The 23,977-nt window shown below is 52.0% G+C and overlaps 1 protein-coding gene across 1 annotated transcript in view; it reads left to right on the forward strand.

Annotated features, from left to right (window-relative positions):
• GPD2 (glycerol-3-phosphate dehydrogenase 2) overlaps positions 1–23,977 on the forward strand; it is a 49,162-nt gene that overhangs the window by 19,420 nt on the left and 5,765 nt on the right. Inside the window, exons 6-12 of the mRNA XM_066323223.1 lie at positions 1,057–1,220; positions 13,231–13,395; positions 16,639–16,783; positions 20,736–20,929; positions 22,692–22,826; positions 23,075–23,250; positions 23,745–23,876. Of these exons, the coding sequence (XP_066179320.1) occupies positions 1,057–1,220; positions 13,231–13,395; positions 16,639–16,783; positions 20,736–20,929; positions 22,692–22,826; positions 23,075–23,250; positions 23,745–23,876 (1,111 nt within the window). The remainder of the gene's footprint in view (positions 1–1,056; positions 1,221–13,230; positions 13,396–16,638; positions 16,784–20,735; positions 20,930–22,691; positions 22,827–23,074; positions 23,251–23,744; positions 23,877–23,977) is intronic.

Consider the following 23,977-nt stretch of genomic DNA (forward strand, 5'->3'; position numbering starts at 1 on the left):
TGGTCCTGTTTGCAGGAGGCCTCAGACTGTGCCTGGGGGAATGCTCCCAGCTTGCACACACAGCTCCAGTATCTCAAATGGAGACACAGCAGCCCCGTTTAGATCCTGATTTTTAGGGCAAGTAAACCCTTGAATGTGCTCAGTTGAAAACAGTGGCAAACAACACCGAGGTCTGGAGTATTTACACTGCCTTGTTACCATGAGCTCGTAATGCTGTACAGGGTAAAGCTGCTGTAAGAGCTCACTGTGTTCTGCACTGCAGTAACAGCGTGTGCACACACTCCGAAATGCTTCATTTGTGGGGTTTTTTGTTGGGAAAGATGAATCAGGGAAACCTTATAAATATAATTGCTTAGCAAAGATTTTGAAAATATGAAACCTATAATCGAAATAGAAATGAAAGCTGACTGTGAGTTGTAGGACACTGAGTCTTAGTTCCTATAGAACCTGAAAACAATGGTTTAACCAGCTGAAGGAGAATCCCTTTGGATTGATCAGAACCCTTTCTGCTGGCTGAGAGATCCAAAGGTCAATGTAGCAAAACAGAAGTTTAAAGAGTAGTTTTTAGAGTTTAAAATATAACACAGTATGGTGATATAGTAGTTCTTATAGGCTGTATGTAAATTCTATAGGATTTTGTGTCTTGTGTTGGTTGGTCACTGAAAATTAGAATATTCATCACAAAAGGAGATATAATGGATTGTAACAAGGACCTGGCTCTCTTAACTCTCTTACCTCTTAACTCTTACTCTTACCTCTCCTCTTAACTCTCCCCCTTCCCCTTCCCCCTACTCTCACTCTCTCCTGCTCTCTCCCCTGCCCTTTGCTCTCTCTCTCCCTTCTCTCTCAGCTCTCACCCTGCTGTTCTCTCTCCCTCTCTCTTTGGGACTCCCCTCCAGCCCAGGCTGGTGGCTGAAGGCAGGATCCTTTTACCCAGACCCTGCAATAACCCCACATGTTCTAGAACATACATGTTGGCAGAATTCCTTGTCCCAGCCGTCCGCGGATTCACCTACAGGTTTTTTTTTTCACTTCCTGGTGCTTGTTTCCCCTCAGGTGGTGGCAGTTGCCATACTACTGGGTTGGGATCAAGCTGTATGACCTGGTGGCGGGCAGCCAGTGCCTGAAGAGCAGCTACGTGCTGACCAAGGCCCGGGCCCTGGAGCTCTTCCCCATGCTGCGCAGGGACAAGCTGGTCGGAGCCATTGTCTACTATGATGGTGCGTGGCCTCTCTGCCTCTCCCGTGCTCTGGGGGGTTGCTTTGGGGGTTCGAACACCACTGGGAGCTTGCAGATTGTGCACTGGCTCTCTACAGCTTGAAGGATTCAACTTGCCTCTTAATTGTTAATTTGGGAGAGAAGCTGCTGTTTTCACGACAGCGGCTTCCTGCACGTGGGAGAAAATGCAATGGTTCTTCTTGGCTCGTGGGTGTAGAGCAGTGGAAAGTGTTCTGGTGGAGATGTGGTTTCTGACCTTTGGCAGCAGAAAGGTCTCCACACAAGGTGGATTATAAAGGGAATTCTTTTCCTTTTGTAGAACTGCATTTAGAACAGTTCATCAGCTCATCAAAGGGGTTCAGGACTGGGAAGGGCTCTGGAAACACACTGGGCTCCAGTGGGGTTTATGAGGCTTCTGGCCAAAGCTTCTGTTCTTAATTGCAGGTGTCTCAGACAGAGCCCAGCAGCGTGGAAAAACAATTTAAAATTTATATATATGCATGAGAATATGTATGTGCAGATCCTTGTTTGGGAGGAGGGTCACGTTTAAAGGATGGACTTGGTGTTAACCTGATTTTACTACTGATGGAAGCTGCATTTTATCTTGTCTTTAAGGTCTGGAGGAAGTTAGAGCAAAATTTGCAAAATTGGTTGTGTGATTATGTGGTGGATTTGTACCCAGTGCCAGGACCTGCCATAGACAGCACACAGAGGAGGAATTCAGATTTATTTTTCCATATCTTGAGCTATTCCATAGCTTGTTTTGAGGGATCCCAGGAGCCTGCCAGAAGAACGAAGTGGTTCTCTTAACTGTAATTACACTTCTCATAAGAGCACTATAGCTTGAAATCTATTTATAATCTAGTGAAGTTTTTTCTGATTAGATAAATAATTTGGCTGCGTTGTGGCTATTTACTACTCCAGCCTTCCAAAGATGCATCTTTCAGGATAGCCTTAAAATTGGTCTTCATGTTTCCTACATGAACAATTATTTTAAACAGTGCTGTAAATCTCAAGATTCAGCATCGAGATGCCACGTGGGCTTTGGTGGCAAACAAGGGCAGGGCAGGGCTCCAGAGGCTGAGAGATGTCTCTGGAGGTTTTGGTGCCATCCCAACAGAGGGAAACAAACCCACACTCAATATCGGAAAGGAAGAGTAAAATAGAAAAAAAAAATTTAAAAAAAAATGGAGAAAAAGTCTGTCCTGCTTTATTTTGCTTTCTTTTTAAGATACAGCTTAGTGGCCCTCAGTTTTAGGCAGAATGTAAAGAAAGGCAGTTTGGAACTAATATTTAAAAAGCTCTCCAAGCTCCACCCAACCTCAGTTTCCCTGAAGAATAAAATGGGTTTGAAGGGCTCGAGGATGAAATGTGTGAGCTGATAACACACATGTGAGTGTTACACGTTTGGGGCTGCAGCTGCTGCAGGATAACTGAGTGCCCAAGCAGTGTTCATTCAGTTCTGGGCAGCCCACGTTCCAGCTCACTGCTGGCCCTGCTGCCTCTGCTCTGGGGTGTTCCCTGGGGCTGGAGCACATGGGCTCTTCTGTCCTGAAAATTCACCTGTGTTCTGGCCACGGAAAACGGGCTTTAAGTCAGCAAGTTCCCTTTAGGTCCTGTAAATTATTGTGCTGGAATTTTAATGATGTGCTGTCACACCCCAAATCCAGAGGGATGGAGCACAAAGGGAAAAGGGGATGGAGCTGAAAGTAGAGAAGAGGGTGATGAAATTGAACTTGTTTTAGTCCTTTCAGAAGGATTAGCCATAAAATAGAGGATTAAATAATGGCAAAGCAAAATACAAGTCTTAAAATAGGTGATGTCTTTCTCTTCTCTGTCCATCCCTTCTCTCTCCCCTAAAGAATGAATAAATTCGCCTTTTAAGGGTGGAGTGTCTTAACTCTAAGTGCAGTTAAATGCAGTTTTATACTGTTTCCTCGTTTCCCTTTGTTCCTTGTCCCTGTAACTGTTGAAAACAGAGCTCCAAATGATCACAGCTGTCCATCCCCACCACCAAAGGGAAGGGGTAAAGGTGTTCCATGTCCCAGTGAATTCTGTGTGCTAAAAGCCCTGCCCAGGGCTGTCCCCTGTCCCTGTGCAGGTCTGGGAGCGTGGTGTCTCAGTGAATTCTGTGTGCTAAAGGCCCTGCCCAGGGCTGTCCCCTGTCCCTGTGCAGGTCTGGGAGCGTGGTGGGGCCCGTGGCACCTCCGGCCATCCATAATTCATGGGGACATTCTGTTCCCAACCGCGCCGGGGTCGTCTTCATTACATCCCTTCAATTGTTTATACAGGCACAGAAAAATGGTACATTAGAAACGCTGGGAGTACCAGCAAGAGCAAATCACAGCCTTGTCCAGAGGCTATTCTTGCTCTGCCTGAGCGTCGGGAAGCCAAAGCATATGTTGGATGTTAGCCGGGGTGTACACAACGTGTCCTATTTATTCAAGGTTTGCTTTGAAGCCACAACTTACAAGTTTGTTTCTTAGGGGGACATGTCAGACTGCATTTAGCATTTGTTGGTATTAGGATACTCCTGAATAGCAAAAAGGCAACATTTTGGGGGGGAGAAGGCGGCTGCTATCTGAGCAGGGATCTGTCAGATCCACTTAGGGGCCGCGGGAGAAGTGGAGAGGAGGCACGGGGAGAGGCTGGGCTGAGCTCAGCATCTCGGGCAGGATTGTTCTAAAGCACTCTAAATGGAGGAATTAATCTCCATTTAAATTATATGGAGTTCATTATGATAAGAACTAGGAAAAGCATTAAAGCAGGGATCCAGCTGGCCAGAGTGCATCAGTGTAAAGTGTTCAGCAATTCCAAGTGGCACGGCTCTCTTTATGATACATGATTTTTCTGTCTCCAGGTGCTTGCAGGCTTTTTTAACATGTTTTGCCTTGCAACATGAGCCCTTAGGTGTGTAAGGAAAATTTGCGTTCTGGAATCAATCCTGAATTTAAGATTCTAGGGCTCTGCTGACCCTGAATTTGCTGTTATTTCCTGAAAGAAGAAATTACCATATGCTGTGTCTAGGACTCTCTTGCCGCATCAAGGTATTGGATTGTTTTAATGTCTTGTTCTACAAATCTCCAGGATGTTTACTGGGATGTAAGTAGTTGGTTTTTTGCTTTTTGCATTCTCAGTAGTTTTGCATACATTCTCTGCTGAAATATTTTAATATGAGGGTTATTTAAAAGTAGAAGAGAGCTTGGCAGAGGATTTCACTTTCTCTGTTTACAGCAAACCCCCTGAGAAATCCTTCCCAGGCACACGTGCACACACAGACACACACACAAAAATCAATGCAAAAGAGTAGGGCATTCATTAAGCTGTCAAAAATGGAATAAATGTTTTTTTTTTTATTTGGGCTCTTGTAGCTATTTTTCCTAGGATTTGAGTGTGTCCTGAATTATGAAATGTTATAGCTTTATAATTCATGTTTGACAAATGGATATTTGGAGATGTTGAGCTGTAATAGGGATATTACAGACAACTCTGTGGCTGTTTTTCCTTGCCTGGATATAAAACCCCTGACAGTTTGTCACTGAACAGACTTTGCACAGGTGAATTTAAATACACAGCTACTCATCTTTCTTGGTGTTTGCATTCTGGGGCTGGGGGGGTGAGAGAAGCCCTGCAGGCACACTGGTGGAGCTGGGAGACACCCCGTGTGTGCTCCAGACCCCAGCTGTTTTCCAGTGTGTGTATCACAGGGCTGCCCCTGGAATCCTGCAGGATGCAGGCACTGGGGAGGGAGTGCAGGCTGGGCTGCAGGTGAGCCCAGGATGGTGCAGGTGAGCCCAGGGCAGTGCAGGTGACAGTGCAGGGAGTCCAGGATGGTGCAGGGAGCCCAGGGGGGTGCAGGTGAGCCCAGGGGAATGCAGGGAGCCCAGGATGGTGCAGGTGAGCCCAGGAGAGTGCAGGTGAGCCCAGGATGGTGCAGGTGAGCCCAGGAGAGTGCAGGTGAGCTCAGGACAGTGCAGGTGACAGTGCAGGTGAGCCCAGGAGAGTGCAGGGAGCCCAGGATGGTGCAGGTGAGCTCAGGATGGTGCAGGTGAGCCCAGGATGGTGCAGGGAGCCCAGGGGAATGCAGGGAGCCCAGGATGGTGCAGGTGAGCCCAGGATGGTGCAGGTGAGCCCAGGGCGGTGCAGGTGAGCCCAGGGCGGTGCAGGTGAGCCCAGGACAGTGCAGGTGAGCCCAGGATGGTGCAGGTGAGCCCAGGGCAGTGCAGGTGACAGTGCAGGTGAGCCCAGGATGGTGCAGGTGAGCCCAGGGCAGTGCAGGTGACAGTGCAGGTGAGCCCAGGATGGTGCAGGGAGCCCAGGGGAGTGCAGGTGACAGTGCAGGTGAGCCCAGGATGGTGCAGGGAGCCCAGGGGAGTGCAGGTGAGCCCAGGATGGTGCAGGTGAGCCCAGAACAGTGCAGGTGACAGTGCAGGGAGCCCAGGATGGTGCAGGTGACAGTGCAGGGAGCCGAGGATGGTGCAGGTGACCCCAGGACAGTTCAAGGAGCTCAGGACAGTGCAGGTGACCCCAGGACAGTGCAGGTGAGCCCAGGATGATGCAGGGGGCTCAGGACAGTGCAGGTGACAGTGCAGGTGACAGTGCAGGTGAGCCCAGGGCAGTGCAGGTGAGCCCAGGATGGTGCAGGGGGCTCAGGACAGGGCAGGTGAGCCCAGGACAGCATTCCCAGTGCAGGTGCAGGCACAGACAGGGATCAGCACTGCCCACTTCCCGGCTCGCCGCTCCGCTCCCGCCGCGCTTTCCCCGTCAGGGCGCTTTTATCATTTTCAGAAGGGATAAAATCAATGGGCTGCACCAGCTGCATGTTTAACCCAGCTTTGGCTCTGTCAGAGGAGCAGGCAGAGCCGCAGGAGGAGCCCTTTGCTCCCGACAGCAGGGCCGTGCTGCCCGCCCGCCGCCCCGGGCGCCTTCCCAAAAGCAGCGGCTGATAACTGCGGCTCTGCTGTACCTGTAACAATTTAATCGTGTGAGTCAGCCCAGTCAAGCATCCCCGGCTCATGACTGGGAGACATGAAATTCATTGTCATTATTGTCCCTGTCATTTTGGATCATTATATCCTGCTGCAGAATTTTCCTCACTCCAGTGCTTTCTTACCTCCAGGAAGCAGGGATTATGGCTGAGGTTGGGGTGGGGGCAGGACTGTGAACTACATTTACCTCAGGGGAGCCACAGATTAAATTGGCTTTGCTTTCTGACTTGCTGGATTCGTATGTTTGTACGCCCTGGGTTTAAGGTTGGAGATGATGAATATTCCAGTGAATTCGGGGCCTCTCTCTTTTCTTTTTTTTTAATGCTTGTATAAGCAAAGGATGGGGTTTGTGTCCCTTAAGAAGTTAACGGGGAATAATTCTTCAGATCGTGTTACCAAAAAAGATTTCAGATTACTCCTGAACAAAACGCTGTTCCTCGTTCATTGTGGCACAAACATCAGAGCGGTCCCCGGTGTGTGGTGGCTTTCAGGGGCAGGGATGGAGCTCTGCTGTGGCTTTCAGGGGCAGGGATGGAGCTCTGCTGTGAGCCAGGGCTGTGTTTTGGGGGAGCTGCAGTGCCTCACTGGGTGCCAGTGTGCTGCTCCCCGTGGGGACGTGTCATTGGGACCCCTGCACACCTCAGTGCTCCCAGGGAACAAGGGACAGGAGAAACAGCCTCAAGCTGCGCAGGGGAGCATCAGAATAGATGTTAGGAGCAGCTTCTCGCTGAAAGAGTGGTCAGGCAGTGTAAGAAGCTGTCTGTGGAGGTGGTGGGGTCACCATCCCTGGCAGCGTTCAGGAGACATCTGGATGTGGCCCTTGGGACAGGGTTATGGGGAGATCGTGGAGGGTGACGCCGTGGGTTCTGTCACCTGTGGGAGCAGTGCTGCTCTCTCCACGCTGGCCTGGCACTCCAGGCGCAGCAGCCCTCTGGCCATGCTGCTCCCAGGTGAGCTCTCCTGGCTGGCCAGGCTCAGCACACGGTGACACTCCAGCCCTGCTTTGCTCAAAACCAGCACAGTGGCCCTGCCGGGAGCTCGCCCCGCTGGGATTGTCCCCCCTGTTAGGCGTTGGTGGCAGAGGGGACGCAGTGAGCTGTGGTGACACCAGCCTGGCGCGGTGGCACGGCCGCGGCAGCCCCGCCGTGACGGGTGCTCAGGGTGACATTTTAGCGCCGTTTCCATAAACTGACAGTGACAATGTTTAGTTTCATTTTAACACGGTGCTTTTCCTGCCACTGACACGGCAGTCGCGGTGTAGTGACAAGTTGAAGGCTGATACAAAAGAAGTGGGAAACAACGTAATTATAAAGCAGTCACACAGAGCCAGAATTCCAAATTTTGTCTGTCACTGGATGTGGTGGAGACTGTGGCTTATTTTTGCTTTCTGGGATCTTAGTTTCAGTAGGAGTTTTAGCTCCTGTGCTGTAACTTGGCAGCAGAATCGATCAGACAGACATTTGAAGGATACTGGGATTTCTTCTGTAAAAATATTTTGTGGGTTTTCTGCCTCTTGCTTGTGATATTGCTTTGTTTATAACTACAGAATTTGGAACAAATCATAGTAGAACAGGGGCATTGGCTATAAACGGGCAGAGGGCAGGGGTAGGTGGGAGATCAGGGAGAAATCCTTCCCTGGCAGGGTGCTGAGGCCCTGGCACAGTGCCCAGAGAAGCTGTGGCTGCCCCTGGATCCCTGGAAGTGCCCAAGGTCAGGTTGGCTGGGGAGTGGACACGGTCTCTGGCAGGGTGTGGAATGGGATGAGCTCCCTTCCAACCCAAACCACTCTGTGATTCCAAGAGTAGGGACTCTTACTGGGTTATTCAAACTGGATGTGTCAAATCTGAGTTTGAACTGTTGGAATCAATTTACCTGTGAGAAGGCTCAAGGCTTCCCTTCCCATGAAAGCTCACACCTTGGGGCGGATGTTAAAGAGCTGAAATGTGGCGTGTGGTTATTTCCAGTGTATATTTAGTTGTCCATGACCCTCCCCACCTTAGCTCAGCAGCACGGGTGGCCCAGGGCACGGCAGAGCTGGGGCTCTGTGCGCTGCAGGCACAGCCAGGAGCTGTGCTGCTGGTGGGGATGGAGCTGATGCAGCCGGGTCAGAACCTGTTCCCCTGGAGCAGGACAGCAACAAGGACATGAGTGCTGCATATCCTAGAAAATCTAGGAGTTAGCAGCAAATTCCCCTTCAGTTTGGTGTGATTCAGAGAGCTGGAGGGTTCAGCTCTGAGGGCATGGTACTGAGCTGTGCCTCACGAGTCCAAGGGGACATTCCCCCTGAGCTTACTCTGCTTGTGTTTGGGGAGGAGAACTTGCTGAGGTCTCTCTCAGAGGAGTCTGGAATGCTTTTGAGTCACTCCAGCTGATTCATCGTGCCTGTCTGGGATCTAACCCTTCCCATATGCACAGCAGCTCCTGGCCTCCTGCTTAATGCTTGTAATAAAACTGCTCGTGCAATTAAGCACTTCATTAAAATTACAGGAGAGGGACAGTCTTGGTGACGTAGTGAAGTGTAGTTGTCTGTATCTAATGCACATGGATAATTGTGTGATCACCCAGCAGCCTTAAATGTGGCGAGGTTTGGGTGAGGTTTGTATGTACGCTGTGAGAAAACTTTGGGCACGAAAGGATTTGGTTCCCTGCGTTGCTTTATTGTGTGCCTGCAGTTAGCCTGGTGCAGGGCTGCAGTAAGGGATACACCTGTGGGTAGGTGAGCTTTGAGCTCCCTCTCACCCCAGGCCTTTCTGGGCTCTGTGATTCTGTGAATTGGTGTGACACAGGACAGAACATACCAGAACTGCCCGAGCGCCTCATTAACGCTCTGGTTTTCACACAACGCTCCTGAATCAGTCCCAAACAAATCTCTCTGGTCTGTGGGCTTTGGTACCACTCCCTGCTGGCTGGGGCTCAGCTCTGATAAAAATAAAATTGCATGTACACTGTGTGCACTCTGGGGGAGGATCCTGTGAGTGCCAACGGAAACATTGTCTGTTCGGATGTGAAGAAATACAGCGTTTGCTACTAAGGAGTGAAAATAGAATTTTCCCAAATTACACGAAAAGAAGAAATTATAAACCAAATGGCATCACTGTTGGGCTTAACGTGGTGTGGGACAGACTGACTCAAACTGTCTTTGCACACTAAATGTCCTCAGCAGTGTGGCTTCTAGGATTGAGGGGGTTTTTAGAGGGTTTGGTGTTAATTTGGTGAAAGCACTTAGCCCAGTGTTTTGGGAAAAGCTGGGTTGGCTGCCCTTAGTAAAAATGAACGAATGAACATATCTCTTAATTGTCACCGTATTACAGCAGGTGAAAACAAGTAAGGGGAGGGATGATTCCTTCCATTTTCCTTGCTGTTTTCAAGAGGTGCTGCACAAGGAGAACTCAGCATGTTCCATCAGTTGGCTCGGGGAGGCTTCTCCCAAGGCGCTGAGCTGTGAGTGCCTTCTGTCAGGATGCAGCAGGTGACAATCACGCAAGGAGCAAGTGCTCTCAAAGCAGCCCTGGAGCAGCAGAGTCCTCTCCAGGCAGGGCAGTGTTCTCATCTCTTCTCAGGGAGTGTCACACTTACCATTTCCCTGTGTTGCCTACACTTAGGAGATTTAGTGGCTCTTCAGGAGCATACTCACCTGTGCAGGAGGATGCCAAAGGAATTTGGCTCAGCCACTGTGCGGTTAGAAAATAACTTTTTGGCTGAAGTATTTGGAAAACCCCAAAGGATCACCGAGGGGTTGCCTGTGGCAGCAAGGGGGGATCATTGTTCTGTTTGGCTTAGGAGCCCCAGTGGCTGCTGTGCAGGACAGGGATGGCTGTGCTGAGGGATCCAGGGCCTCCCTGGCAGCTCAGGGTTCCCCTGCCATCGATCACACCCCGGGTTTCTTAGAGTGCAATCATTGAACAGACATCTTGGGAAGGTGCAGCAGTGCCCGTGTCAACACGCCTGGGCTGGAGGAGCCAAAGCTTGGAGATGCTTTTCTCTGCTGTTCAGGGCATCTCTGTGTCTGGGGACAGTGGCATTTGATTGCAAGGTCAGAAAGGTTGAGATGCAAAACCTTTGCTTTGCTTTCTCCTTCCCTTTCTCTCTGGCGTGTTAAAGATCATGGCTGTGGTCTGGAGCTCCCTCCCGAGGGGCAGCTCCCCTCTGTGCTCCCTGTGACCAGGGACAGGACCTGAGGGAAGGGCTGCGGCTGTGTCAGGAGGGGGTTATGCTGGATATCAAGAAAAGGTGCTTCCACTTTGGGTGAAGGGTGCTGGGCACTGCCCAGGCTCCCCAGCGAATGGGCACAGCCCATGGGCACAGCTCTGGCTGCCAGAGCTCCAGAGGCATTTGGGCAGGTCTCCCAGGGACAGGGTGGGATTGTCGGGGTGTCTGTGCAAGGCAGGGAGTTGGACTGGGTGATCCTGGTACATCCCTCCCAGTTCAGGATATTCTCATTCTCTGTTCAAGAGCAGGATTTTATTGCCATTATCAAGGGGAGAGTACACACATGCCAGTGAGCAGGCTTTAAAAAAATAAAAGGCAAAATCCAGCTGTTCCTGAGTATGAAACCACTATCCTGTGACCCCGTCTCTCCTAACTGGTTGCACTGTTGTTCTCCACAGATGATAAATTCCCAAGGTGGGAAGTCACTCTTTATTCCTTTCAAACCCAGACCTCTGCAGATCTCTGCTGTTTATGCCATGAAATACTCGAGGACTCCACACTGTAGGTCACATCAATCTGAAGCCAGTGTGCTTTTCTACCAGTGTAGTTAATCAGGAACTGGTTATTTCCCAGTCCTCTGCCTGCAAATGCATTCCGTGGGCTCTCAGTTGCTTTTGGACAGCTGAGGAGTGAGTAATAGCATGGGGGTTCTTGCGTCAGAATAATGATGAGGGGAAAATGGATGAGAGGTTCAGAGAAAGCAGGAAAATGTTCTTTTGAACACAGTGGGCCAAATCCTGGCATGTGCCGAGAGTGTCCTGAGCTCACTCTGGCCTTAGGAGCATTGGGAGGCTCAACAAAACGCCGAGCAGCCTCTGGATTTGGGGCTTGCTAAACATTTGTTATTTGGAAGTCTGGTTTTGTAGAGGCTACCCGTTTCCACGTTATTTATTCTGCTGATTGGCTTCTCCGGATTGCTTTTGCTCTGGACAAATAAGTGGCAAATCTTGGAAGAGGCAAACTCACCAAATTTAAACAGTCAGAGTTCCATAGACCAAAGCTAATATTGGCTGAGGTGGGGTGGTGTGATGAGTCCCCACACCAGGGCAGCCCCAGGAGAGTGGGGTTTGTGTTGGTGCCTCCTGGGGCACTGCTGCAAGGAGGGAACAAATCCCCCTTGTGCCCCTGGCAGGGTTTGGGGTTTGGGGCTCCCTGTTGGAGGGGTGCTGCAGTGTGCAGGGACAGCTGAGCCCTGCGGTGCCGTGGGTCAGGCTGGCCCAGTTCAGCACCAGATAAAGGGGATGTCTGCAGAGTAATGAGCTCCTGAGAGCCCTTGGCTGCAGGCTACAGGAGCGTTTCCTGGCTTACAGAATCACTGAAGCATTTATGTTGGAAAAGCCCTCCAAGAGCATCGAGTCCAAGCTGTGACCTCACCTCATCAACCAGCCCAGAGCACTGAGTGCCACATCCAGTCATTCCCTGAACACCGGGTTCCTCTGGAATCCCTGTGGTTGTGTGGAAGCAGCTGCTGTAGCACAGCTTGTCGCTGTCCTTTGTCCCTTTTCCACCCAGTGCTCCCTCTGTACCTTCTCTCAACCCTGCCTGAAAGCGGGCAGCTTTGAGGTGAACCTCGTAAGGTCATTTCTCCCTCCTGCCACGGCAGCAGCAGCAGTGCCCGTGCATTTACCGAATGCTTTGCCTGCCAGCTCTGACCGATGGTCGTTCCCTCCCGTGGATCTCGTGTGATGGAGCATCCCCAACTTTTCCTGACACCCTGCTCAGTTGTTTTGCCGTTCTGCCGTTGTTGCAGCTGATTCGGGCCATTGTTTGCCGTGTGGAATTGGAGTTACTGTTTGTTTCTTCATCGGTGCTTTATCATGCTGCCGTTCCTGGGCACTTGGTGTAACTTTTTTTCTCACGGCTGAAGACGGATTGCACTGCAGGGCCTGGGCTGGGTCGGAATGAGGGGTTTGGGGAGGGGAGGTGGTGCTTGCGAGGCCATTGATCCCATCTTTATAACTTTGCCCTTTTAGCTGGGAGCAGATGATTTGCGCGGGGGCTGGAGATCTGCGCAGGCAGAATCCGAAGGACCGAACTTTACATAAACCATTTATACTAAACGCTGGGAATGCTGGCAACATAAATCACCTACAGTATCTATTACAGATTTATCACTTTATCAGTATCGTCTGTGATAGGAGTGGTCCAAACAGGTGGGGCAGTGCACCGTACCTCAGGAAGTTTAGCCTGCTCAGAAATTAATTATTCAGGACACACAGAGCCTGGCCCCTTCAATGTATAGTAATTCTTTCCAGCCAGCATCCAGGCCTCCAACTTCAGTGCAATAATAAATAGGAAAAGTCTCAGGTGAAGCCAGTATTTCAGAGTAATTAATCATCTTCCCCTCACAGTCCCTCCACCTCTCTCTTGGTTTTCTTTAACGAGGGAATTTCAGTAATAAATCTTTAATGATATATGTTAAGAATCCTTCATTAATTCTTGTCCGCTTAAGTCCTCTTTTTTGGGTGCTTTTATGTTGTGTGTTGGGAAGTTCAAAGGAATATACAAAAAAAAAAAAAAGTTAAATTTGGCACAGTCTCTAAAAGGATGTTTTGGGTGTCGAGTGTCGCTTGGTAATCGGGTTTGTTGGTTAATAGCGGTCGTATTGTCACAGTAATGGGGTCCCGGCTGACGGCAGGACCACAAAGGAGAGGGGAGGATGGTTTGTTCCGGGGCACATCCCGGCGTGCGCGGGGCCCGGCAGCGAGCGGCCGTCAGCGCTATGCGATGTGACAGGGACAGCTGTGACAGATCCGTGCTGACACGCTTCCATAGCGCGGCCGTGGCTGCGGGTGACGGCTGTCCTTCCCTGCAGGACAGCACAACGACGCGCGGATGAACCTGGCCATCGCCCTGACCGCCGCCCGCTACGGCGCTGCCACCGCCAATTACACCGAGGTGCGGCACCTGCTCAAGCGGCCCGACACCGGCAGCGGGCGGCAGCGCGTCTGCGGGGTGCGCTGCAGGGATGTCATCACCGGTGAGTGGGGTGTGTGGGGTCTGTGGGGTGTGTGGGGTCTGCGGGGTGCGCTGCAGGGATGTCATCACCGGTGAGTGGGGTGTATGGGGTACATGGGGTCTGTGGGGTCTGCGGGGTGCGCTGCAGGGATGTCATCACCGGTGAGTGGGGTGTGTGGGGTGTGTGGGGTCTGTGGGGTCTGCGGGGTGCGCTGCAGGGATGTCATCACCGGTGAGTGGGGTCTGTGGGGTCTGTGGGGTACATGGGGTCTGCGGGGTGCGCTGCAGGGATGTCATCACCGGTGAGTGGGGTGTGTGGGGTGTGTGGGGTCTGTGGGGTCTGCGGGGTGCGCTGCAGGGATGTCATCACCGGTGAGTGGGGTACATGGGGTACATGGGGTCTGTGGGGTCTGCGGGGTGCGCTGCAGGGATGTCATCACAGGTTAGTGGGGTCTGTGGGGTCTGTGGGGTGTATGGGGTGTATGGGGTGTGTGGGGTCTGCGGGGTGCGCTGCAGGGATGTCATCACCGGTGAGTGGGGTACATGGGGTACATGGGGTCTGTGGGGTCTGTGGGGTGCGCTGCAGGGATGTCATCACCGGTGAGTGGGGTCTGTGGGGTCTGTGGGGTCTGTGGGGTGTATGGGGTGTATGGGGTGTATGGGGTCTGCAGGGTGCGCTGCAGGGATGTCATCACCGGTGAGTGGGGTACATGGGGTCTGTGGGGTCTGCGCGGTGCGCTGCAGGGATGTCATCACCGGTGAGTGGGGTACATGGGGTCTGTGGGGTCTGTGGGGTGTATGGGGTGTGTGGGGTCTGCGGGGTGCGCTGCAGGGATGTCATCACAGGTTAGTGGGGTCTGTGGGGTCTGTGGGGTGTATGGGGTCTGCGGGGTGCGCTGCAGGGATGTCATCACCGGTGAGTGTGGGGTGTGGGGTCTGTGGGGTGTATGGGGTACATGGGGTGTATGGGGTACATGGGGTTTGCGGGGTGCGCTGCAGGGATGTCATCACCGGTGAGTGGGGTCTGTGGGGTCTGTGGGGTCTGTGGGGTGTATGGGGTGTATGGGGTCTGTGGGGTCTGTGGGGTGTGTGGGGTCTGCGGGGTGCGCTGCAGGGATGTCATCACCGGTGAGTGGGGTACATGGGGTTTGTGGGGTCTGTGGGGTGTGTGGGGTCTGTGGGGTCTGTGGGGTCTGCGGGGTGCGCTGCAGGGATGTCATCACAGGTTAGTGGGGTTTGTGGGGTGTGTGGGGTGTGTGGGGTCTGCGGGGTGCGCTGCAGGGATGTCATCACCGGTGAGTGGGGTCTGTGGGGTGTGTGGGGTGTATGGGGTACATGGGGTCTGTGGGGTTTGTGGGGTGTATGGGGTCTGCGGGGTGCGCTGCAGGGATGTCATCACCGGTGAGTGGGGTTTGTGGGGTCTGTGGGGTGTGTGGGGTCTGTGGGGTCTGCGGGGTGCGCTGCAGGGATGTCATCACCGGTGAGTGGGGTACATGGGGTCTGTGTGGTGTGTGGGGTGTATGGGGTGTGTGGGGTGTGTGGGGTCTGCGGGGTGCGCTGCAGGGATGTCATCACCGGTGAGTGGGGTCTGTGGGGTCTGTGGGGTGTATGGGGTCTGTGGGGTCTGCAGGGTGCGCTGCAGGGATGTCATCACCGGTGAGTGGGGTACATGGAGTCTGTGGGGTGTATGGGGTCTGTGGGGTCTGCAGGGTGCGCTGCAGGGATGTCATCACCGGTGAGTGGGGTGTGTGGGGTCTGTGGGGTGTATGGGGTCTGTGGGGTCTGCAGGGTGCGCTGCAGGGATGTCATCACCGGTGAGTGGGGTGTGTGGGGTCTGTGGGGTGTATGGGGTACATGGGGTGTATGGGGTCTGTGGGGTCTGCGGGGTGTGCTGCAGGGATGTCATCACCGGTGAGTGGGGTTTGTGGGGTACATGGGATCTGTGGGGTCTGTGGGGTGTATGGGGTGTATGGGGTCTGCGGGGTGCGCTGCAGGGATGTCATCACCGGTGAGTGGGGTCTGTGGGGTCTGTGGGGTGTATGGGGTCTGTGGGGTCTGCAGGGTGCGCTGCAGGGATGTCATCACCGGTGAGTGGGGTGTGTGGGGTCTGTGGGGTGTATGGGGTACATGGGGTGTATGGGGTGTGTGGGGTCTGCGGGGTGTGCTGCAGGGATGTCATCACCGGTGAGTGGGGTTTGTGGGGTCTGTGGGGTGTATGGGGTACATGGGATCTGTGGGGTCTGCGGGATGCGCTGCAGGGACGTCATCACTGGTGAGTGTGGGGTACATGGGGTTTGTGGGGTGTATGGGGTACATGGGGTGTGTGGGGTGTATGGGGTGTGGGGGATACATGGGGTCTGCAGGGTGCACTGCAGGGACGTCATCACTGGTGAGTGGGGTGTATGGGGTGTATGGAGTCTGTGGGGTGTATGGGGTACATGGGGTCTGCGGGGTGCACTGCAGGGATGTCATCACAGGTGAGTGTGGGGTACGTGGGGTGTATGGGGTCTGCAGGGTGAGCTATAGGGATGTGCTCACAGGTGAGTGTGGGGTACATGGGGTGTATGGGGTCTGCAGCATGCACTATGGGGATGTGCTCACAGGTTAGTGTGGGGTTTGTGGGGTACATGGGGTGTGTGGGGTCTGTGGGGTGCGCTGCAGGGATGTGCTCACAGGTGACTGTGGGGTCTGCGGGGTGTTCACTGTAGGGGGCAGTGACACCCTGGGATAACCCGGGAGGGAGGAGTGGGGCCACTGCCCTCTGCAAACAGCCCTGAACCCACACAGGAGCCATCTTCCTGGGCCGTGCCATTAGTGTCACTCAGCTTCCACTTGTGTCACATTTCTCACTCAAAACCCAGTGTTTTGGCAGGCCAGACTGAGCTTTCCATCCCAGCCCTTCTGTCAAGCAACGATGACATTGTGAAAAGCTCCGTGCTGTACAGTAGTAATCCCATTTACCGACTCTGCGGGCTGAGACTGAAATCTCTCTTCTTGAGAGGCAGATTGCAGCTGGGCAACTTCCACCCCGCCTGCCTCTCTCCTGCCCTTACAGATAAGCTGGAATTCCACTCTAAAACATTTTCTCTCAAATCTGGTGTCGGGTGCACACGTAGTTAATTTTTAGAGCCCATCCCAGCTGTTGTGTTCAGACACTGCAGGGTACACTTTACAGTAGGTTGACTTCATAGAGAGATGAATAACAAAGAGCATCGGTGAGCAGGAAACAAACGGTGTCTGTGATTGATACTGTTTTCTTTCCCAGGGAAGGAGTTCGATGTCAGAGCCAAGTGTGTTATCAATGCCACGGGACCTTTCACAGACTCGGTCCGCAGAATGGATGATCAGGAGGTGCCCAACATCTGTCAGCCCAGTGCAGGCGTGCACATCGTGATGCCCGGTTATTACAGGTGAGGCTGGGGGAGCCTGCTGCCCGTGTTACACCATTTGTAATCTCTGCTGCTGCTGCAGAAGTCAGCTGGGAGGGATGCACGGCTGGCTGTGCAGCACCTCGGCGTGCACAGCGTGATCCTGATTCTTAGCTGTGGTTTTTAAAGAGGATGCTGGCGCTGTGCCCGTGAGAAGAACAATTTCATCTATTCAGAACAGGCTGAGGCCGTGTAGCTTTTAGTTAGAGCTCCCCGAGGCAGGGCTCTGCTGAAGCAGAAGGCGTTTAGGCAGCACATCCCCAGGCTTGTGAAAGCACCTGTTCCAGTGATGCCTTTGAGCTTAGTGTGCTGCTGCCTGGTCACCCCCTCAGGAAAACAAGGGGCATGTAAAACCTCCCAGAGAGGTTGCACCTTCATACAGAATCTCTTGTCCTGTTAAATCATGGAATCACAGAGCGCTCTGGGCTGGAAGGGTCTTTAAAGATCATCTTGTTCCACTGCCTGCCTTTACATGTGAGACTCCCTGTGCAGTGACTCTGCCGGGAGTGGCTCTGCTCAGAGGAAACAGGAGTGCAGAAGCACAGAATAAGTGATAGGATGGGCAGTGTAATCAGTGAGAATAATTACTGTCACAGGCAGTAGAAGTGGCTCAGGGTAACACAACCACGTTTGCTGTGGCCCCAAGCCCACCCACCCATCCCTGGGGGTTTTGGTGGACAGGACGTGCCCTCCTTGTTCCAGGAGAGGTTCCTGTGGCACTCTGCTCCTGCAGTCTCCTGCTCCTCTCCCTGTTTGCTGTGCAAAGCCAAATCCCCTTCTCCCGAGCCAGCCTTGTCAGTCAGAACTCAAATATTACCTTTGGTTCCTGAAGTCATTAGCATCCTAATGGAAATTCCCCTTTATGGACTTAGCCCAGTTGTGTTGATACAGTGCCCTTGCAGTAATGCCTTCCACAGCCCCCTCAGAATGGGAATTCAGCCTTCCAGAGCACCAGGGGGTGTTTCTGCCGGAGCTGTCCCAACAGGACACGACCACACACTGCAAAATTGAGGCATTTTTGGCCCGGTGTAAAATCACCCCTGCATTCTCTTCTGGTCCTTTTTTTTCATTTCTGTATCTTTCTCCATGAAAAATGGTAAAATGACCTGATAGCTGCTTCAAAGTACTAAAAATGTGGAGAAATGGGCTGTAATCCCAGTTTCCTCATATGCCAGGAGAAGGATGGGTGTGATTAGCTTTATGGCCCTACACAAAAACATGGAAAGCTTTAAAACCTGGACTCACTTGCTAAATCCGAAGTGAAAGATGGCTGGATACGCTTGAGAGCTCTGATTTATTTAGTCTGTAATAACCCAATAATTTTAATTGGAAATGTGGAGAAATCTTGTTCTCCATGTTCCCCGGTGTATGTCAGCATGTGGGCATTACTTTCCTTGGAAAATAGTATCAGCCCACACACTGCCTCCACAGCACAGCTGATAAGATAAAACTGCACTGAGTTTCCTTGGAGTGGGATAGCTGAAAGCAGGGAACTGTCTGCTAAATAGAAAACACTAGTGGGATTTCATCTTGGTTGTATCAGGCCTTCCTTCTCCTGGTGCCAAGGAACACTGCTCAGCACAGGAAGGTTGGCATTTCACCATGTCCACGTGTGCCCTGGGAATGTGTTACAGGATTTTGGCCCATAGTCACACGATTTTTTTTTTTTTTTTTTTTTAACATCTAGAGGGTTTTAGTTATAAATACAGTCAAGATTTTGTACGACTAATATTAACCTAATGCATTCGTTCTCCGTGGGTTTCTTACTCATTGATGCCCTTCTTTAATAGCCCCAGAATTCCTCCCCTCGTTAATTAGGCTTCCTGCCTGGAATGTCTCTGTGAAGGCAAGGCTTTTTCCTCTCCCTTCTGACCAATTTCAGATGCTTCTGGAATTTTCCTCTCTGCTCTGTATTCCACATCCCAGGTAAACTTGCCTGTTGCACCTTACTTCCTCCCTATGGAGAGTCACTTTTTATCGTTCTTTAACTGCTTTTGTGATGCTTTGGTCAAATGCTTCTTCAAGGGGAGATGTTCCATGGATCTCCCAGACCTTTTACCTCTACATTTCTCTGTAAAGGCATTGCTTTATGCTTCCCGTTGGAGTTTCCAATCCTGAGTTTGCCCATTTTACCCATCTTGAAAGAGAAATCTCACCACGGCTGCATGGCTCTTCTCTCATCCATGGTGGAATCGTAGGAATTTCTGCCTCATAAAACCACGTTGTTCCACAGCTATTCCTGGTGTGCAGCAGGGGCTCAGGAAGGCCAGTATTTGGGTGTTAAGATGCTTCTTTCTGATGCAAAACACCTTATTTTGCATTTGTTTGGGTGGTTCTTTAGTTATTTAAATAAGCTGGAAAAAGCGTGGCAAAGGGCATGGAGAGAGAGCTTCCCAGGATAGCTGGTATCAGTGATTCAGGAAATAATTGGCATATGGAAAACAGTTTCAGCCTTTCTCGGCACTTGCTGTGCAGTCTAAAACACTGCAGTCCAGAGGTGCTGTGGGAAAACTTGGCTCGAAGTCTTTTCTTGTTTCCCTTCCTTCTTTTTAACAGTTTTTATGAAATCGCATCAAAAAAAAAATCACACTTTGAAGAAAATGTCTGTAAAGTTTCTGACTTCTGATACTGTATATTAAACCTCTGATTTCCTCTGTCTCTAAATCAACAGCTTTTTCATTTTAAAAAGTAATCATTTGTCTGAGGTGATTTACCTTTCCCAAACCTGTGTTGACTTCCCCTATTAGATTGTACCTCTGCCACCATATGCCTAAGCTGTCTATAAATATCAGCTAAAATGGGTCTAATATACATGCTAGCTATGAAATTCTCAGCCTCTCTCCCAGCCTTGCCTTCAGTAATCACTTCAGACTTCCTAAAAATGCGATTTGCAGCGATTCAGCTTGAATAGGGAAATCCCAGCCAAGGGGTCTTTGCCTTCAGACACTGCCTTAGGGTTTGGGTTAACTGAATAATTCCCCTCTGAAGTCCCTAACTGCCGCCTAAATCTGCATCTCCTGCCCTCCCTCCTGTGTTCCTGTGTCTCAGGGGCACAGCTGAAGAGCCCTGACCTGACTGCACACGTTTGTAAAAGGAATTGCAGCACCTTCAATGAAAGTCAGGATCAGCCCTTGAAGTAAAAATTATCGAAAAAAGAGGCAGTTCAGTGTTTTCCTACATAAAAGCTGTTTGCTTTGAAGTGTTCATAAAAGCCTTTTGTTTTCTGAAATACCAGCAGAGGTTTTTAATAAGCCATGAGGAGGCAGTGGGTTTGTACCTGTGGATATCTTTCTTACATTGCACCAGAAGAACCTGATACATGAATTAAAATCTCCTATCCAAAGCGGTTTTTCGTCCTTGTACTGAATCATTCTGTTGTGGCACTGGCAGAAGTAATGAATAATGCCTGAGTAGCAGCAGCCACCAAGTCTCTTTTGCCTTTTTTTCCTCCAAGCACAGTTCCCCATTCAGGGCCAGAGCTGGAAGCACTCAGAGCACGTTCCTTGGTCCAAATCCCCTGGTAGTCTGTGGGTGTTCCTTCCTGCTGAAGTGGCAGGTGGTGACAAACTCAGGCTTAGTGTCACTGGAAGGATATTCCTTAAATGTCTTCATTTCTCTTCTCTGTTCTCTTTTTCCTCTCAGTTGCCACCCCTCACCCCTCCTGCTCCATTTTTACTGTGGAGGCAGATTGGAGGAATCACTGCGATTTGATGGCATTAAAACATCCACGGCTCTTGTTTCCCCAAACTTCTGGGACATCTGCTTAAAGCCATGTCTCGGCCACACGTGAAATCCGTTATCTGTTCATTAATTAACTCCTTTACCTGAGCAGAGATGTGGTGTCCCAGTCCTTACCTGTGTCCTGGGGTGCAGGGACAGACCCCAGGTGCCACCACCCGTTCCCATTCTGAGCCAGACCCCTCCTCTCTTCCAGCCCTGACAACATGGGGCTGCTGGACCCGGCCACCAGCGACGGCAGAGTCATCTTCTTCCTGCCCTGGGAGAAGATGACGATCGCAGGGACCACGGACAGCCCCACGGATGTCACCTCACACCCCATCCCCACCGAGGAGGACATCAACTTCATCCTCAGCGAGGTGCGCAACTACCTGGGCGCCGACGTGGAAGGTAATCCCGGGGGATCCTGCCCTGGGGAGGGCTGGGCCATCCAGCCTGGGGAGGTGCTGCTGCCTGGAGCTTTTGTGTGCCTGCCAGCCGTGGTTGTTGTGCTCTGGGGGTTTGGAATTGTCACCATGAGCTCTACAGTGCTGCTGTTCCACATCACCCACTCCCAGCAGCGCTGCTGTCCTCACCGCTAACACATGTCCCCAAGTGCCACATCCACTCGGGTTTTGGGCACCTCCAGCGAGGGGGACTCCACCACTGCCCTGGGCAGCCACCTTTCCTGAGGTGTTTGGTTTATTCCAGTTGTGACTGAGGGTTTGGTTTATTCCAGTTGTTCTGTGGAAGCGTTGGTACTGCTGCGTTTCTGCTGCAGCACTAAAATAAATCTGAAAAGCACTCAAGGCAGGAACATTGTAACATCCTTTACAGATTTAGGAAAAGCTGCTATCTGGAGAGGGAAATGCTCCATTCCTTGTTTCCTCAAGTGCAGAGTTGATGTCTGCACGTTGTATGAAGTTCTGGAAGTGTCCAGGGAAGCTCCTGTTCAGTGTCTGGAGCAGCAGTTGGTGTTGGAAGTGCAGGAGACCAGGGAGAGAGATGGGAATGTGAATGGAACAGAGATTAGATGGGATATTGGGAAGAAATCCTCCCCTGTGAGGTGGGCAGGGCTGGCACAGGTGCCCAGAGCAGCTGTGGCTGCCCCTGGATCCCTGACAGTGCCCAAGGGACACTGGGGCTTGGAGCACCTGGGACAGTGGGAGGTGTCCCTGCCATGGCAGGGGTGGGGTGGGATGAGCTGGGAGGTCTGTCCTAAGCCAGGCCATTCCGTGGTTTCCCGTGCATTTTCAGCAGCACATTCGGAGCTGTTCAGTCCCTCTGGCTCAGCCCAGCTGGGCCTGTGCTGGTTCTCCTGTGCAATTACAGTTTATAGATGGCTGGAGCTGAAATAACAACGGCACTGCCCATATCAACCCTGCACAGCCCTGCCTCTGCTGCCAGAGCCAGTGCCAGGGTTATCAACTTCCACAGGCTTGGACACCTTCCAGCTGCTTAATTACAGCGTCACGCGTGCTGCTTTCTGTAGTTTCATTAGTTTATAACCCTAATACAGGATCTTGTGTCTGTGATTAACACTTCATTTTGGCAGGTTAAACACGCTGGCAGAGCACCATTGATTTCGGAAATCTATTCCCTGTTCTTTGGGGGATGTTTTTTTACACCCTTTTAGTGATTTTTCAATTATCGGTCGTTTGAAAGTTGTGCTAAAAACATGTTCCAAAGACTTCAGTATAAAGCAAATTGGTGACTGCACTTAGGGCGAAGGCTGGGGATAAAGATGACTTGTCAAGAGGAAATCTTGGAATAATAACCTTCAAGCTAGAGGAAAAGCTTAGAAGGTCTGAAAGGAAATGTTACGCTCACGTAACAAACTTTATTTTGGTTTATAAAATGTAATGTAAGGACTGCTCAGGTTCATTGGGAAGAATTCTCATGGAGAGAGGGGTCAGGCTGGAGCTGCCCAGGGAGGTTTGGAGTCCCAACCCCTGGAGCTGTCAGGGGACACCTGGAGGGCTCTGGGCTGGTGACGAGGTGGGCCTCATGGCCTGGGAGGGTTTCTCCAGCGTCAGTGATGCTGGAATTCCATAGGCCAGCTTGTGCCCTGGCCCTGGGGGCTCTCCCCAGCCCTGGGGCTTGCTCAGGGCCGAGCAGGGTGTGCAGCAGCCCCGGCCTGGGGCTGGCCCTGCCTCAATGTGGCTCTGCACAGTGAGAAGAGGAGATGTGCTGGCAGCCTGGAGTGGCATCAGGCCCCTGGTGACCAACCCCGACTCCAAGGACACGCAGTCCCTGTCCCGGAACCACGTGGTGACCGTCAGCGACAGCGGCCTCATCACCATCGCAGGTACTGGGGGCTCCTTGGAGCTGCCCCTCTGCTGGCCTTCCCCAGGCTCCTTCAACAAAACCCTTGTTCCATGCTGATTCTTCAGCCCCCGTAGCCACAAACTGCCCTGCCAGTGGCGGCAGGAGTGGCCTGGAGCAAGCCTGGCACGACTGGTGTGATATAAGAAACACACAGACATGTCTGTAGTGTGTAACAGCTGGAGTTGCTCCTGCTTTCCCCGAGTAAGGAGGTGGGTGTGTGTTGCCCAGGTGGGAAGTGGACAACGTACCGAGCCATGGCCAGGGACACCATCGACACGGCCATCCGTGAGCACAGCCTGAAGGCAGGCTCCTGCAGAACCATGGGGCTGCAGCTGGAGGGGGCTCAGGACTGGAGCCCCACGCTCTACATCAGACTGGTCCAGGACTACGGGCTGGAAAGTGAGGTGAGCCCTGGGCTCTTCTGCTGGAGGGGTTTGGGCTTCTCCTAAATCGAACACCAGCAGAACTTGGGCAAAGGTCTGGTGAGCCCCATCAGAGCTGGGGCAGAGAGAGTTCTAACAGAAATAAAGTTAGTAAATGTTCATCATCTTGCCCTTTGTCCTTCCTGCTAAACTTGACTGCTTGCTGCTTAAAACCACTCTGATTTGCCAGAGTCTGCCATCCCTGGGTCCCCCCACGAGCTGTGCACCAGCGTGATCAGGGTGTGGCAGAGGGCTGCTGTCAGTGCTGGTGGCACAGACACAGCAGGGACACACAGACACAGCATCACTGACGCTGGAAAAGCTGCTCCAACCTCCACCACACAGGGTCTCCTCCCACACTGTCACACTCCAGCACCCCTGGCAGCCTGCTTGTTACTGGGGGTGAGGGAATGGTCAAGGAAAATGTGTCTTTCATGTGCTTTCAAAGCCTGCTGGATTCGTTTTCCTCCCCACAGGTGGCTCAGCACCTGGCTTCCACCTACGGGGGCAAGGCTTTCGAGGTGGCCAAGATAGCCCAGGTGACAGGGAAGAGGTGGCCCATTGTTGGGAAACGTCTGGTGTCTGAATTTCCGTACATCGAGGCTGAGGTATGTGGGAAAACCACGTCACCTTCTGGGATTCTGTCCTGGCTTAGTGGCTCCGTGAAACGTCTCCTTGAGCCCTTCCCTTTGGGCAGGCCAAGATTTTT

Source organism: Sylvia atricapilla, chromosome 7 (genome assembly GCF_009819655.1).
Source record: "Sylvia atricapilla isolate bSylAtr1 chromosome 7, bSylAtr1.pri, whole genome shotgun sequence".
Lineage (NCBI taxonomy): Eukaryota > Metazoa > Chordata > Aves > Passeriformes > Sylviidae > Sylvia > Sylvia atricapilla.